Consider the following 16,474-nt stretch of genomic DNA (forward strand, 5'->3'; position numbering starts at 1 on the left):
TAACTGGAAAAATACCAGGCAATGTTAAATTCTATACAGGAAATTAAGATAGGAGAATATAAAAGGTGATATTTTAGGCCATTGCAAAAATCAAAAGTGACACTCTGTTCTAAGACAAGCTTAATTTTGGTCCTTTAAAAATAAGCCGTAAGACAGAAGTTTAATAACTCAAAAAGACTTGGGCTATTTAGACGAGGTTTTCTATTGTCCATTCTTTCCCTGCAAAACAAAATTGCAACAGATGGTAATAATTTCAGCTTTCTGGTGAGATTTCTTTTTATTTTCTTTTTTTCTCTCTCTCTCCCTCTTCCCCCCCATCCCTCTGCCTTACTTCCTTTTGTGTATGTGTGCAAATATTTGAGTATCTCCCCACCATTTTGAGGGGATAGGTATAAAGAATTTTTGCCTACAACCAGGCATCTTTCTAGGATGTATTTTGAGCTCTTGGAGAATAAATGATTAGCAATGACACCTGCCTGCTTTGTTTCCATTATTGATAATGGGCATATATCATCATCTTTTGTTGCTGCTGTTACATTAACAGGCTGGTACAGTTTCTCCCCCAGCATTTTGTTATAAAAATTCTCAACATACAGCAAATTTGAAATATAATTTTATATAAACCTCCGTATATTCACCATGTAGATTCTGCCATTAACATTTTACTATACTTGCTCTATGCCATTTAGTCATCTTTCTATTCATTTATTAATCTATCTTTTTAAACATATTTCAGTGTAAATCTGGCTCAGTTTTTGAATATTCTTTCAGAAAATTTACAAGCATTAAATGTTTCATTTGTTACAGGCATTTGAAATTTTTTTTTTCTGAGAAAGGTATACGGAGATACTAGTGTCATTGAACTTCAGAATAGAAAACAGATACAATTTATTTACCCACCTTTTTTAGAGGGGAAAAAAAAATCATTTGATATTTAAGGGGCTTCAGGCTTACAAAGAAGAAACTGATTAGAATAGTTGTTCTCTGAGAAGGTGCTATTTCAGCTGATTTGAGTCATGAGTATTGGATGCAAGATGGTTAGGGGTAAAGCATGCCAGGCAGAGGGAACAGCTAGAGTGGAAGTACACGTGGTGTGTTTGAGGAACAGAGAAAGAAGCCTATTGTGGGAAAGATGTGGGACATGAGAATGGGAAGGTAGGACTAGTTCTGATTAAGAAATTTGAATTTTATTCGAAGTATGTAAGGAAGTCATTAGTTGGAACCATAGTGCCATGATAGAACTTACATTTTTCCTCTGGCTTTTATATGGTTAATGGATTAATAGGGGGCAGAACTGAAAACAGGCAAAGCAATTACGAAACTGCAGTAGTCCAGGAGTAGTAGTCCCATGATGACTTGGATTAGGGTGCTGATAGTGGAGATGAGAGGCATGGGTGGAGCCAGGGTGTTACAACACAGAGCTAGCAGGACTTGCTGGTGAGTTGGATGTGAGGAGTGAGGGAAAGAGGAATTAAGGATGAATTCAGGTTTAGAGTCTGAGCAACTTATTCTTAAACCAGGTAACCTAAAAAGTATTAAGCCTTTACTTGATAGCTCATCATTTACTATATTGGGCTTTATGATATTTCTTGTCTGCTGACATATTTTCAGTACTCTTGTGTGGCAGCCCTCCTTTTCTTAATTTTTTGCAAAAGAGAAGGACTTGCAGTGTTTTATTAGAGACTTTAGATGCCTTGCCTAATGGTTTTCACCTTGGTTCTGGTCAGAGGAAATGTGTATTTACTGTTTGTTTAAAATTGTTCTTGGCAATAATTTTATCATTTAGTGGAAATACCCTTCTCCCTCATGTCAAAAGTGTTTGTACCCCAAGAAATATTATCAGTATATTTACTATTTGTTTAAAATTGTTCTTGGCAATAATTTTATCATTTACTGGAAATAACCTTCTCCCTCATACCAAAAGTGTTTGTACCCCAAGAAATATTATCAAACTGTCATTTTTTCAGGTGAATTAGTATTGTTATTCTTATTACTCCTGTTTATTAGCCCGTTATTTCCAAATATTTCTTTTTATGAGTCCTTTTAAATTATAATAGCCACATTAGAAACTTGGTGTTGAATGAAGAGACTTGCTGTTGCAGTGATTAGTAACTCAAGTTTAGTGAAGGGATATATAAAAATCCTTTGAGGGAAGTGGACTTGGCCCAATGGATAGGGCGTCCACCTACCACATGGGAGGTCCACGGTTCAAACCCCGGGCCTCCTTGACCCGTATGGAGCTGGTCCATGCGCAGTGCTGATGCATGCGAGGAGTGCCCTGCCATGCAGGGGTGACCCCCGCATAGGAGAGCCCCATGCGCAAAGAGTGCGCCCTGTAAGGAGAGCCACCTCGTGTGAAAGAAAGTGTAGCCTGCCCAGGAATGGCGCCGCACACATGGAAAGCTGACACAGCAAGATGACGCAACAAAAAGAAACACAGATTCCCAGTGCTGCTGATAAGGATAGAAGTGGTCACAGAGGAACACACAGCGAATAGATACAGTAGACAACTGTGTGGGGGGGCAGAAATAAATAAAAAATAAATATTTTTTAAAAATCCTTTGATAATTTCACTTTGATGTTGTAAAATGTTATCGATATAAATTTTCTTATAAATATAAAATTTTTGTTTTGAAATTTTTTTAATTCTTAAAAATAATTTTTTTCAATAGAGAGTGCTAAAATTCATCAAGATTAATAACCAATATTCTTTATAGACATTTGCATTACATGTTTTTCAGTGTCAAAGTTCGATCAGCTGCTGTCACCTGTTTGAAAAGCATTTTAGCCACGAGGACTGGACATAGTTTCTGGGAGATTTATAAGATGACAACTGACCCCATGCTGACCTATCTACAGCCTTTTAGAACATCAAGAAAAAAGGTCTCTTACAGAATAAATGTTTTTTGAATACTGTTCTGTCTAGAACAGTTCCATTTGCTGTGGTTTATGAATCAAGTTGCTTAAAAATTGTATGATAACAATATTTAACTTGGTCCCAGAAATAATTTGAACTGTACTTCTTGACTCTAAAGGATTTGTTATTTTTAACTGTGGCAGATGAAAAGCTGAGATAGGTAGCTTTGAGAAGTGTTGGTTGATGTAGGGCAGGGAGGGTAGATAATGCCTGACACTTCTTCTCTTAGGAGTAGAAAACCTTACTTTGATCCCTTGAAAGCTATTGATCCTAGATATGATTTATAGGTGTTATGTTCAATAAGCAAGCGTTTGTTTTTATAGTAAGTTAAAGTATCACAACTTCCCAGTGAAATATGAAATGTTGTATAGTTTTCTCTCTTTTTCCATTTTGATATCATAACAAGGTTCCCCTGAAAGTACTCTGTGAAAGATGTTTAAGAACTCTTGTTTCTCCTTTAACCTAGAAATTCCTCTTTAATATTTTCTCTTCATAAAGCTACTGAGAAATGTATACCTGGCTTTTCACCAATTTTATTATTGAAGTAGCATTTTAATGTATTAAAATCATAATTTTGGTCTTAGTGAAACTACTAGTGATATAAACTGTTAATGAAACTAGTAACGTAATGTGTAGAGCACTGTAGTATTGATATTCAAAAATCATTTCATCTTGAAATTATTTCTGTGCGGCAGATTTGGATTGGTTTTATAAATGAGACAGATGAGTCCAAGAATTAGTTCGCCCAATATGCTACTAGAGAGTGGCAGAGGTGAGGGTAGACTCTAATTTCCTACTGCCTACATTAATAATTTTCATCATACCACTTTGCCTGTCCTATAGACGTCAATGAAAGATACTTATTGCCTCCAACTTTGATTTTATTTAGTTTTATTTGAAAACAGATTTGTTTGTGCCTAGATATTCATTTTGCATTAGAAAAGTAAAATGTATTTCTAATTATCTTACTTACATTTCATGATCGTCTTCATTCTAGTTTTTAGAAGTACCCAGACTTGACAAAGAAAACCCATTAGAAGGCCTGGATGATACAAGTCTGTGGATTCCTCAAAGTGAAAATCATGATGGCTGGATAAAAACATTGACAGCTGCTTTTTTGGATAGTGGAGGCATAAAAAGTGAAATTCTTCAATTATTAAAGCCAATGTGTGAAGTAAGAAGATTTACAGTCTGAATTAATCCCTTTCTACCTTTGCGTTTTCTTTTGAGCTTTTCTTAAAACTACTCTGCTTTTCCCTTTCCATTCGATTACTGAGTACCTGGTTATGGCCTGCACGTATGCCAAGAGTGCTGTGAAACTGTACGGCATCTTCATGCATCATCGCCCATACTCAGCTGTTGTGAATCCCTCAGAGAGACATCTTTGATTAGCCATAATTTTATGCAGTGGGTTTCAGCCTTGAGGTAGCAATATATTGGATAGGTTCCAAGCGATGCCCTCAACAATTTGTTTCTAATAGTAGTTAAAGTACTGATGTTGGTAAGTTTTTTATATTAACCAAAAATTTCCTCTTTTTGTTTGTTTACTTCCAATAATGTCACTGCCGTTTACTTTCCCTTCTGGGCTTTCTTAAGTGAGAAAAAAAGGAATGGGTAACAGGAAGCATTGCATCAAAAATATAGGGGAGTTCCCATATACCCCACCTCCTCCCCTTCCCACACTTTCCCCCATTAACAACATCTTTCATTAGTGTAGTATGTTTATTACAGTTTATGACCACATATTTCAGCATTACTCCTGACCATAGTCTGTAGTTTACATTACGGTTTATATTTTGTCCTGCACGATTTTACAGGTTTTGACAAAATGTATAATGGCCTGTATTCATTATTACAGTGTCATGCAGAACAATTCCAGTGTCCCAAAAATGACCTTTTCTTCCCTCTCTCTCCTCTCAGAACCTCTGGCTTTTTTATTTTTGAAAGCAAAAATATAAATTATTTCAATACCGAGTAAAGGCATGTACTTAAACAAGGAGTTTATATGCTTTTATCAAATTTATTATGCAAAACAGCACAATAGAATAGTGGTCTAAGACTTGAAAACTTAACATAATTTGCAGTATTGTCAAACATGATTCAACAGAAACGGGGTCAAACATCTATGAATTAAAATAACTTACATGGCACTGACTGTTTTGGTCAAGTGCCCACATTGAGAACAGTTCCTAAAAAGCAGCCCTTGTTTTCCACATTGCTCATCCCGTTCTCTCAGTAGTACACTGCACTCCCACAGATTCCGGAGAGCAGTACCCTGGACACACAACTCATTTCTCACTATTGAACAAACCTCAGACTATTTATAAGAAGATAAAATGTTCCAAATATGCATATATATCCACACACCAATTCCTGGTTCCTTAAATCCTCTAGCTAAAAATGGCCTTTTATTTGTCTTTAAGTCTAAAAAGGAGACTGTTTTATGTGCATGGTGTGTGATGGATCTATGAAGATGGTGTCTTGGCAATAATAAGGTTGAGTGCTGTTTTAATGTACCACATGTATTTAGGCATTTCTCTACACTTTGGGGTATATCACAAACAATCATCTAAAATTTATACCCAGAAGTGTTGTTTTTTTAATAAACATTTAGACATGACTGTTGTAGGTCCTCAGTGATTATAGAAAATGGGCAAAAATCAAAATTTTAGCTTTTCTCTTAAACTTTTTTTTTTTTAAGATTTATTATTTTATTTATTTCTCTAGGTGGCACTGGGAACTGAACCCGGAGTCTCCAATGTGGGAGCGAGGCACCCATTTGCTTGTGCCATCTCTGTTCCCTGCTTTGCTTTGTCTCTCATTACATTTTCCTCTTGTCTCTTCTTGCATCATCTTGTCACGTCATCTTGCTGCTCCTGCGTGTTGTGTCAGCTGCTCTCTTGCTCATCTTCTCCAGGAAGTACCGGTAACTGAACCTGGGACCTCCCATGTAGTAGGCGGAGTTCAGTTACATATGCTTGAGTTACATATGCTTCCTTCTCTTAAAACTTTTTTTTTTTAAAGATTTATTTTATTTTATTTATCCCCCCGCCCCATTCCCTCCTGTTGTCTGCTCTCTGTGTCCATTTGCTGTGTGTTCTTCTGCGTTTGCTTGTATTCTCATTAGGCAACTCCGGGAACCAATCCTGGGACCTTCCAAAGTGGGAGCGAGGCAATTACTGTCTTGTGCCACCTCAGCTCCCCTATTTTGCTATGTCTTCTTCTTTTCTCTCCTCCGTGTCTCTTGTTGTCTCATCTCACTGTACCAGCTCTCAGCATTGGCTGGCACTTCTGTGCAGGGCGACTTTCCCGCATGAGGCAGCAGTCCCATGCAGGGCAGCACTCCTACGTGGGACAGTACTCCACGTGGGCTGGCACTCTGCATGGGCCAGTTTGCCCTCACCAGGAGGCCCTGGGCATCGAACCCTGCACCTCCTATATGGTAGTCAGGAGCCCAATTCCTTGAGCCACGTCTCTTTCCCCCTCTCAAACTTTTGATACCTGTTTTCCCTTAGATCAAATTGGAGAAGTACATTTGTTGTTAATGATGCTTTTCAGCTCTGAAATGTGTTTACAGTAATGACATAATTTCATTTGTATATAATATCCTGTAGGATTATTTTCATTATATGCTAATGGCCTGGACTGGAAACTACTATTACAGTGCAATTTACACGTATGTGTGATAGACATACTATCTTTGTACAATTTTTTTTAACATCAGCTACATTATTTTATCTGATACACATGTTTTTTTGTTTGGTTTTTAGAAGTATATTGAGCTCATAGCAGATTTATCTTTTTTTTTTTTAAGTTTAGTGCATCAGCAACAGGAAATGATAGTTTAAGTAAAATATGCTGATTTTACTTAAACCATTGATGTGTATATTTGTGTATTCTAGGTGAAAACTGACTTTTGTCAGACTGTGCTTCCATACTTGATTCATGATGTTTTGCTCCAAGATACAAATGAATCGTGGAGAAATTTGCTTTCTACACATATTCAGGGATTTTTCACCAGCTGTTTCAGACCTTCCTCACAAACAAGCCGATCCACGACCCCTGCAAGTTTGGATTCAGGTATTTCCATTAGTCTGTTAAATTTCTAGCATTTATATTGTTAATTTATCAGTTTTAGAAAAAAGATTTAGAGTTGAATCCCATCAGAGATACTTCATAGCCCTAATTCCATAACCTCTCTAACTTTCTATTTCCTCATATGTAGAAAAAAGATAATGAAAGTTGAAGCAGGTTTTCAACAATATAATGTATGTAAAGCACCTAGGATAATATGTGATGCATAGTACTCACTTGGTAAATTTTGGGTAGAGGTAATGAAGAAATTGATTGAGTTCCATATGTGTTAGGTACTGTGCTTAGTACTGGTGATATGGGTATGGATATGACATGGCCATACATAAACCGTAACAAATGGAGAATGCACACAAATAAATGCAATGGAATATTATGGTGGAGATAAGGGATTTTCATATTCTCAGAGCTCTGGCCTACTCATTTTTAAAAAGCAACCTTTTCATTGTAAAATTGTGTGTATTTATTATTAAAAATAAAAGATTAAATTTTAAAAAATTAAATCACTCAATTTTATAATGTAGGATAACTACAGTTAACAAATATCCTTCCCTTTTTATTTTTTGGGTTTTTTTGGCAGGGGGGTTTAAGAGATACTGGAGATTGAACCTGGGACCTTGTACGTGGGAAGCAGAAGCTCAGTGACTGAGCTGTACCCACACCCCTCCTCCCAATTTTTAAAAGCAAAAATTGGTTTGTACTTTACTAATTCTTTTTTTTTTTTTTTTTTTAAAGATTTATTTATTTATTTAATTCCCCCCCCTCCCCTGGTTGTCTGTTCTTGGTGTCTATTTGCTGCGTCTTGTTTCTTTGTCCACTTCTGTTGTCGTCAGCGGCACGGGAAGTGTGGGCGGCGCCATTCCTGGGCAGGCTGCTCTTTCTTTTCGCGCTGGGTGGCTCTCCTCACGGGCGCACTCCTTGCGCGTGGGGCTCCCCCACGCGGGGGACACCCTTGCGTGGCACGGCACTCCTTGCGCGCATCAGCACTGCGCATGGCCAGCTCCACACGGGTCAAGGAGGCCCGGGGTTTGAACCGCGGACCTCCCATATGGTAGACGGACGCCCTAACCACTGGGCCAAAGTCCCGTTCCCACTTTACTAATTCTTATAACCCATTTTTCTTTCATGCTATGTAATGAGTGTTTCCTGTGTCAAGAGTTAATAACAGAAGACATTCTATAAGGAAGTGGGTACACATATTTAATATATGCATAATTGAGGGCTCTGTATGGGTCAGTTTTTTAATCCTAAATTTAAAAAGGGGAAAAAAAAATTCACAAATTTCTATTGCTAATTTATTGTCTTTACTATATATTATTAATGTATTTGTATTAGTCAGCCAAAAGGGGTGCTGATGCAAAGTACCAGAAATCTGTTGCTTTTATAAAGGGTATTTATGTGGGGTGGAACTTTACAGTTAAAAGCCTAGAGGCCACCTCAAAGTTACTTCCTTGCCAGACTCTGGTGCCACGTGTTGAAGCAAGATAGCGGTGATGTCTGGGAGGGTTCAGCCTTCCTCCTCCTCTTAAGGCTCCCTGGGTCCAGCTTCTTGTGATCTCAGCGGTAGGCTGGAGGGCTCAGCTGCTTTGTTCTCATTGCAAGGTCAGCTGCAGACTATCAGGCTCATCTCTTTTCCTAGGGCCTCAGGATCAAAGTTCATTCCTCTTCTGTGTCTGTGGTGCTCTCTCTGTTCTTCTGTGTATCTTATTCCGTGTATCTACTTCTATATTTTTCTATATTCTTGACTGAATGTCCATTTATATAGCCCACCAAGGGGACGGGAGCTCTCAAACTGAGTCACCCCAATGACATGTTCAAATCAAAGCCCTAATCTTGATTTAATAAAGGAAAAGTGAAACCTCTGATTTTAATACAATCAAAAGGGTATCACGCCCAGAAGAACAGACCAGTTTACAAACATAATATCTCTTTTTGGAATTCATAAAAAATATGAAACTTCCACAATATTATATGTGAAAACGTAAAACTACATATAAATTCACCTCATAATTCAAGACAAATACAAAACAATAGAAGAATTGATTCATGTGCTATATTTTGCTGGAACTAATTTGTTTTTCCCAATATGAGTGTGGTTTCAGTCACTTCAGCATATGTTATGATTACTCAGTTCTCCCAGCTATTTCTTCTCCTTTAGCCACAAGAACTTTCATTTGACTTGACTCTCACGTCATTTAGACTTAGCTCTGCTTTACCTTTTATGCCTATTTTTCCCACTGGCTAACAATTACAGATCTATTGTGTTTTGTTTTGTTTTGTTTAAAGATTTATTTTTTATTTATTTCTCTCCCCTTCCCCCTTTCCTCCGTTGTCTGCTCTCTGTCCATTCGCTGTGTGTTCTTCTGTGTCTGCTTGTATTCTTGTCAGCAGCACCAGGAATCTGTGTCTCTTTTTGTTGTGTCATCTTGCTGCATCAGCTTTCCACATGTGTGGTGCCACTCCTGGGCAGGCAGCGCTCTTTTCACATGGGGTGGCACTCCTTGCGGGGTAAAACTAGATATAAATTCACCTCATAATGGGGCTCCCCTACATGGGGAACACCCCTGTGTGGCATGGCACTAATTGAGCCCATCAGCACTGCACATGGGCCAGCTCACCACATGGGTCAGGAGGCCCTGGGTTTGAACATTGGACCTCCCATTGTGGTAGGTGGACACTCTATCAGTTGAGCCAAATCCACTTCCCCAAATCTATTGTTTTGAACTTGTATAATGATAAATATAGACACAGTTGTATATCCTGTGATCCTACTAAATTTATTTTTTAGTATCACTTATTTTATTTGCTCGTAGTTCTCTGGGTCAGCAGTTGGGGCTGGGCTCAGCTAGGTGGTTTTTCTGCTGGTCTTACTGGTGTTACTATTGTGGCTACAGTCATTTGGACGATTGGCTAGAAGCTGGTTGGTCTGGAGGTCTTCACTTGGACAGCTCTTCTGTGTTCCACATGCCCTTCTGATAGATTAGCTTGTGCTTCTTCATTTGGCCATTACAGGATAGTAAGAGAATACAGTCTCCAAATCCACTAGATTTGAAGTTGGTCATGTAGGTGATCCAGGATATGCTAAAATGAATTAGGCTGTTGAAATGACAACCCTAAAGTAAAAATTCTTACAGGGACTTTGCAAAGTATCCAGAATGTATCTCCTATTCTCAGTTTGAGAAATACAGGTAGACATGATTTACAATTACTAGTAAGTTTTATATATACACACACAAGCACACACATACTTATATAATCTCTCTCTATATATATTTATATATTATGTAATCTAAAATACTATTAAAGACAGTTTTAACACATATTAATATATTCAGGATTACCTATGCATGGCAGTTTGTCATAATGAACATGGCCAAAATTTTTTTTTTCATGTTTATCATTTATATAGACAGTAATGCTACAGCATGAAAAGGTAAAATCAGCCTGTTTTATTTGCTATGTCGAATGCCATTATTTTTATTACCTTAGATGAAATTTTACACTTTACCTGTAAAATTCTACTGTTGAAAAGGATATTCACTGTAGATTTTTATCCATTTAAATGTTATATATTGTATCTTTTCTGAAGGCTGTATTCACTTGAATATCTTTCATGCATATCAGACTCATTTGTCCAAAGGCAAATTTAACGTCTTCATTCACTTCCCCAGCCTTCTCTTTTTTAAATTTAATTTAGTTTTATGAAGCTTTAGATTCCATAAATGATACATCGAAAATATAAGGGGATTCCCATATATCCCCCCACTTTTCCCCATTAACAACATCTTTCATTAGTGTGGTATATTTATTACAATTATGAACAACACACTGAAGCGTTGCTACTAACCGTACTGATTACTTTACATTATAAGTTTAACTTTGCAGTGCACATTTTTATAGGTTTTGACAAAATGTATAATGTCCTGTATCCATCATTGCAATGTCATTCAGGACAATGTCCCCAAAATGTCCCATGTTACACCTCTTCCTCCCTCTCCCTCCTCTCAGAACCTCTGGTGATTACTGCCTTTATATCAGTGTTACAAGACGTTCCATTGCTAGAATAATGATAAGTATACTTTAGTCCATAGTTTCATTCCCCCCTTATGTTTGTTCGTTCCTTAATCTTGAGGATTTTAGGATGGTGATGCCCACTCTGTTTCTGATTGAGAGGTAGCTTAGATCCAATGGGGCAGATGGGTGTCTTGCTTGCAGCTGTAGATACTGTTTTTTGGGATGGGCCTTGCCCATTGTCATTTTTTTAGTTGTCCTGGCCAAGTCTGATGAACTAGAGAATAGATGTTGCAAAACTGTTAAGATTCAGGGCTTAGCTGGCATATAAACAGACCAAAGATTTGTCTCTGGGACATATATTTAATGAGTATAGTGCATTTAATTATAGGTTCAAATAAAAGGGGCAGAAGAACCATGCATAGGGAAATTACAAATGAATCTAACTCTGTAGATTGAGGAGCAAATAGTCCAAAGTAAGGTCCACTGACAGGTTGCTGATTTCCTGAGATCATCTGCCCTGCTTATAGTGTTTAAATTTCCCTAGAGCCCTCAAGAGCACCCCTGTTGAGGCACTGTTTACTGTGGCAGTCAGTGAGATCCTCCTGAGACATGTATAAGCGTAACCTCTGGAATGACCTCCTGACTCCCTTTGAAATCTCTTAGCCATAAAAAGTCATTTTTATTTAATATTTCCCCCTTTTGGTCAAGGACTTTTTCCAAATGCTTTGTTCATTGGCACTTGGTATTAATCACTTGGTGTCAGGGAGCCTCGTCCCTGGGAGTCATGTCCCACACCAGGGGAAAGGTATTGAGTTTATATGCTGAGTTTGGCTTAGAGAGAGGCCACTTTGAGCAACAAAGAGGTTTTTAGTAGGTAACTCTTAGGCAATGTATAATATTAGGCTAAGTTTCAGTTTCACAAGAACAACGTAAGTACAACGGTCAATGACAAGGGCCTGGAGTATTGTTCTGCCCTCCTTAGCTAGGCACAGCCCATGTATTTGAGGGATTCTTGTCACTTTATTAGGGAATGTAGCAGGACTTTCCAGGGTCGGAATTCAATATTATTTGATTTTTTGTTTGGGTCCCACCAACTGAGACAACACCTCATGACCACAGGAACCTATTCATATTTCATAAGTGCTAGGTGCACTCCTCCCCACACATTCCCCCATCACTGACATCCTGCTCCAGTGATCTTCCCCATCCACAGTTGCAACCTTTCTGCAATCCAAAATTTCCCCCAAAACAGCCAAAAAATAAATGAATAAAAATAATTAAAAAATAAATAAAATAAAATACAAAAATATAAAAACAATTTCTCTTCTCTTTCATTACCATAAGATCTGTTATCTTTTATGTAAACTGACAGTTTCTTATATATTTTTTGCTTTATCTTCAAGGAAGCTTTAGGTTACAGAAAAGTCTCTTAGGAAATATTGGGGTTTCCCATATACCCAATGTCTTTCCTCCTCACTCTCGCCCCATAAGATCTTACTTGAGTATGGTACATTTGTTATATATAGTTGATATACAAATACTGAAGCATTGCTACTAACCATGGTCAATGGTTTGCGTTTTGCACCATACTCATTTATAGGTTTTGACAAAATGTTTAATGGCCTGTATCTATCATTGCAAGATCATGCAGAACAAGTCCAATGCCCTAAAAATACCCTATGTTCCATCTATTCTTTTTTTTTTAAAAGATTTATTTTTTATTTATTTCTCTCCCCCCTCCCCCCCCAACTTGTCTGCTCTCTTTGTCCATTTGCTGTGTTTTTCTGTGTTCGCTTGTATTCTTGTCAGCGGCACCCGGAATCTCCAGAATCTGTGTCTCTTTTCGTTTCGTCATCTTGCTGTCAGCTCTGTGTGTGTGTGGTGCCGTTCCTGGGCAGGCTGCACTTTCGCGCTGGGTGGCTTTCCTTATGGGGCGCACTCCTTGTGTGTGGGGCTCCTCTACGCAGGGGACACCCTGGCATGGCATGGCACTCCTTGCACGCATCAGCACTGTGCGTGGGCCAGCTCATCACACAGGTCAGGAGGCCATGGGTTTGAACCTTGGACCTCCCATGTGGTAGGTGGACACCCTATCCATTGGGCCAAATCTGCTTCCCTCCATCTGTTCTTTTCTTCCCTCCTCCTCCCCTTGGGACCTATGGGAACCATTGAGTTTCAATTTTTGGAGAATAAGTTTCATAATTACATGCATTAATATTGAGGGTTTGACATGTTGCTGACCTTCTCTTGATGTTTACCTCTTTAGTGAACAGCATTCAGTTGCTCAAACTAGAAAGCAAGACCCTATCCTTGAATTTCCCTCTCACATCCCATTTGATTCCCAAATCCTACCAATTCTTTCATAAAATGACTTTAGTCCATCCAACGCTCTTGATCCCCAACATTCTTACTGCTCTTAGGTCTGCAATTCAGCACCCTTGAAATTCTTTCAGTAAAGTCTCCACGTTCTGTTTTGCTTTCAGGCATTTCATATACGCTATCCTGGAACACAGCCCTTTCCTCTTTTCCTGACTAACTAGATACTCGTTTTTTGTGAAACTTTTCTTAACCAGGTTAGGTTCCTTTCTACCTGGACCTGCAACAGTCTTACAGGCTGGTCCCTGGGTTTCATGTGGTTAGAAATAGGAAATAGGTTCTTGTTCATGGTGGTTACTGAGACTTCACAAATAAAAGACCCTGAATAAGTGTTGATTCGATGAATTTCCTTCCCTTCGGAAATAAAATATAATTTACACTACAAATTCTGAATTTTATCAAGCAATTAGTTTCTTTAAAAAGGATTGGCATTGGCGGTGGACTTGGCCCAGTGGTTAGGACATCCGTCTGCCACATGGGAGGTCCGTGGTTCAAACCCCAGGCCTCCTTGACCCGTGTGCAGCTGGCCCATGTGCAGTGCTGATGCGTGCAAGGAGTGCCCTGCCACACAGGGGTGTCCCCTGCGTAGGGGAGCCCCACGTGCAAGGAGTGCACCCCGTAAGGAGAGCTGCCCAGTGCGAAAGAAAGTGCAGCCTGCCCAGGAATGGTGCCGCACACACGGAAAGCTGACACAACAAGATGATGCAACAAAAAGAAACAGATTCCCGTGCCACTGACAACAACAGAAGCAGACAAAAGAAGAAGACACAGCAAATAGACCCAGAGAACAGACAACCGGGGTGGGGAGGGGAGGGGAGAGAAATAAATAAATACATCTTCAAAAAAAAAAAAAAAAGGATTGGCATTAAATTCCATTTATCGTTCAAGTTTATTAAGAAACAGTTTTATGCTCAGTATTGTCCACTAGAACCTCAGAGTATAGAAAGATAAACACACAGACAGAAGGAAGAAAATACGTAAATAAGTTTGCCCAGGACTGAAAGAGGATACCTTTGTTTGTTTGTCAGAGTCAGAACACTCTTTCCAAGGCTGTTTGGATAAAAAATCACAAAGAACAATGCTTGCTGTTGTGGACTACATGAGAAGACAAAAGAGGTAATATAATGAGTAATATAATGAATGTTACTTCTTGACTTTGGGGATTTAGCAGTGTAGCTTGTTCGTGCTGGCTGAATTTTAATTTGATTATTTTAGGTGAGCTGCAGAAAGGTTCTATATTTAATTTGTGTGGTGCTTATATTACCTTATACAATCCAAATTCAAGGTGGCAATGCGGTTCAATCACTGTCAGGAACTCTGAATTCTGCTCCCAGCTGAATCAGAATGGTATTATCTTTGCCAAATCATGCAACCTTTGGGGCTTCAGTGTATTTATAAAAAGAAATGGAAAAGGAATAAGTGATTTTCCAGTTCAGTACTTTTAGTTGCAGTACCCATTTTTTAACTTTTCTCTTTGTTGTTAGAAGTAACTAGAATTGTGTAAGTGTCTCCTTTTTGGGTCTCTATTCTAAGACATAGTTTCTTTACTGTATATCAGTGGTTCTCAAAGTCTATAGTTTTATATGTGAAACTATGGTATGACTGTTTCTTCTTTTTTCTCTTCAATTATTTTATAGTATAGTATCTTTCTTACTGTTCCTTGTACAATTAACAGGGAGTACCAACATTGCTAGAATGGGTGGTCTGACTGCTCTGTAATGCTCAAGAGTTGACCAAAGCTTTAATGGAACAATGCTATAGACCTTTATTTGAGTAGGTAGAATTGATGTCTCATGGGTATATTTGATGGTAGTAAAGAATGGAAGGGAGAGATGGGAAAAATGAAAAAGGAGGAAAGTTTTATACCTTTCAGGTAACTTTGTTTCTGGTTAGAAAGTCACTGGTTTACCTTATTGTATTGTCCCAGTTCCTCTTTTGAAAAAGTCCATAAAAAACTTTAACTATAACTGGAAGCAGCTCTTTTCTTGGCATTGAGGGGCAGTTTCACTCTTGGATCATTCATGTCAGATTCATCATTGGGTAGAATGGTGTTAACATTAGTAGGACTTTGAGAAGATAAAAATTATTAATACAAATTCTGTTTTAATTCTGAATAAGACCCCAAATGAGAAAATATGAGTGGGACTTAGAGAAAAGGATAAGATTCAAGCCCAAATCTAGTATTCAGAAGTTTTGTGATCTGCACAAATTACTGAATATCTTTAAACCTCAGTCTCAAAATCTTTAAAATTAGGATAATGTCTGCCTTAACAGGTAGTTATGGTAATTAAAAGACAAAAGTATATAATGTGTCGGCAGTCAATAAATTTGTTGCCTTTCCATGGATAAGTTATTTTAATTCTCTGTACTTCAAGTTCCTCAGAAGTTATAGCTACAATTAGTATTCATTATGTGGTGGGCACTTCATTCATCAAATTTACAAGCATTATTTAATCATTGCAACCTTACTCTGAGGTATTTATTGTTTTCATTTGTACAAATGAGGAAATCAACTAAGACTTAGAAAAGTTAAGTTCACTAAGACCATAAAGCTAGTAATACGTGTGTAGTTGGGATTTATTTCAATGCTTTGAACCACTTCCATGTCACATCTCTGTTAGTTTTCAAAAAGGTAATTATCTCTGGTCCCTCCCAGGTCTGACCTACTATTACCACAGTGGAATATTTTCATTAAATAACCCAACCTAGACACTAAACTAAGGATAAAACAAGCTGCAATAGGAAAGATGTGTAATAGTGTCTTAGAAGAACCTGGATGTGTTCATTACTTGACTATTTTAAAAAGATTTGTTCATGTGTTTTTCATTCTGTGCAGCCTGTTCTTAGCCCATGACCCTTGGTGGATGCAGATATGAACCTCAAGTTTGTGTGGGTTGATGGGCCATGGGTTTCATCAGATTCTCTGAGGGGTGTGAGCAAAAAAGATGAGATATAGGGTTATACAGCCATGTATCTTAAAATGTTTATAGCTATATGTTAGGGAAATGTGTTTTCAGTTAACATAATTTTCTATTTAGCTATCTCTTGCAGTTGCTACCACTGTATTCTATATCA

The 16,474-nt window shown here is 38.1% G+C and overlaps 1 protein-coding gene across 2 annotated transcripts in view; it reads left to right on the plus strand.

Moving 5' to 3' along the window:
* The window catches only part of ATM (ATM serine/threonine kinase), a 166,994-nt gene that overhangs the window by 73,845 nt on the left and 76,675 nt on the right, over positions 1-16,474 (plus strand). For both annotated transcript variants that reach the window (XM_058289104.2, XM_058289103.1), the window contains exons 35-38: positions 2,742-2,883; positions 3,915-4,091; positions 6,820-6,997; positions 14,428-14,515. In XM_058289104.2, the coding sequence (XP_058145087.1) occupies positions 2,742-2,883; positions 3,915-4,091; positions 6,820-6,997; positions 14,428-14,515 (585 nt within the window). The remainder of the gene's footprint in view (positions 1-2,741; positions 2,884-3,914; positions 4,092-6,819; positions 6,998-14,427; positions 14,516-16,474) is intronic.

Source organism: Dasypus novemcinctus, chromosome 27 (genome assembly GCF_030445035.2).
Source record: "Dasypus novemcinctus isolate mDasNov1 chromosome 27, mDasNov1.1.hap2, whole genome shotgun sequence".
Lineage (NCBI taxonomy): Eukaryota > Metazoa > Chordata > Mammalia > Cingulata > Dasypodidae > Dasypus > Dasypus novemcinctus.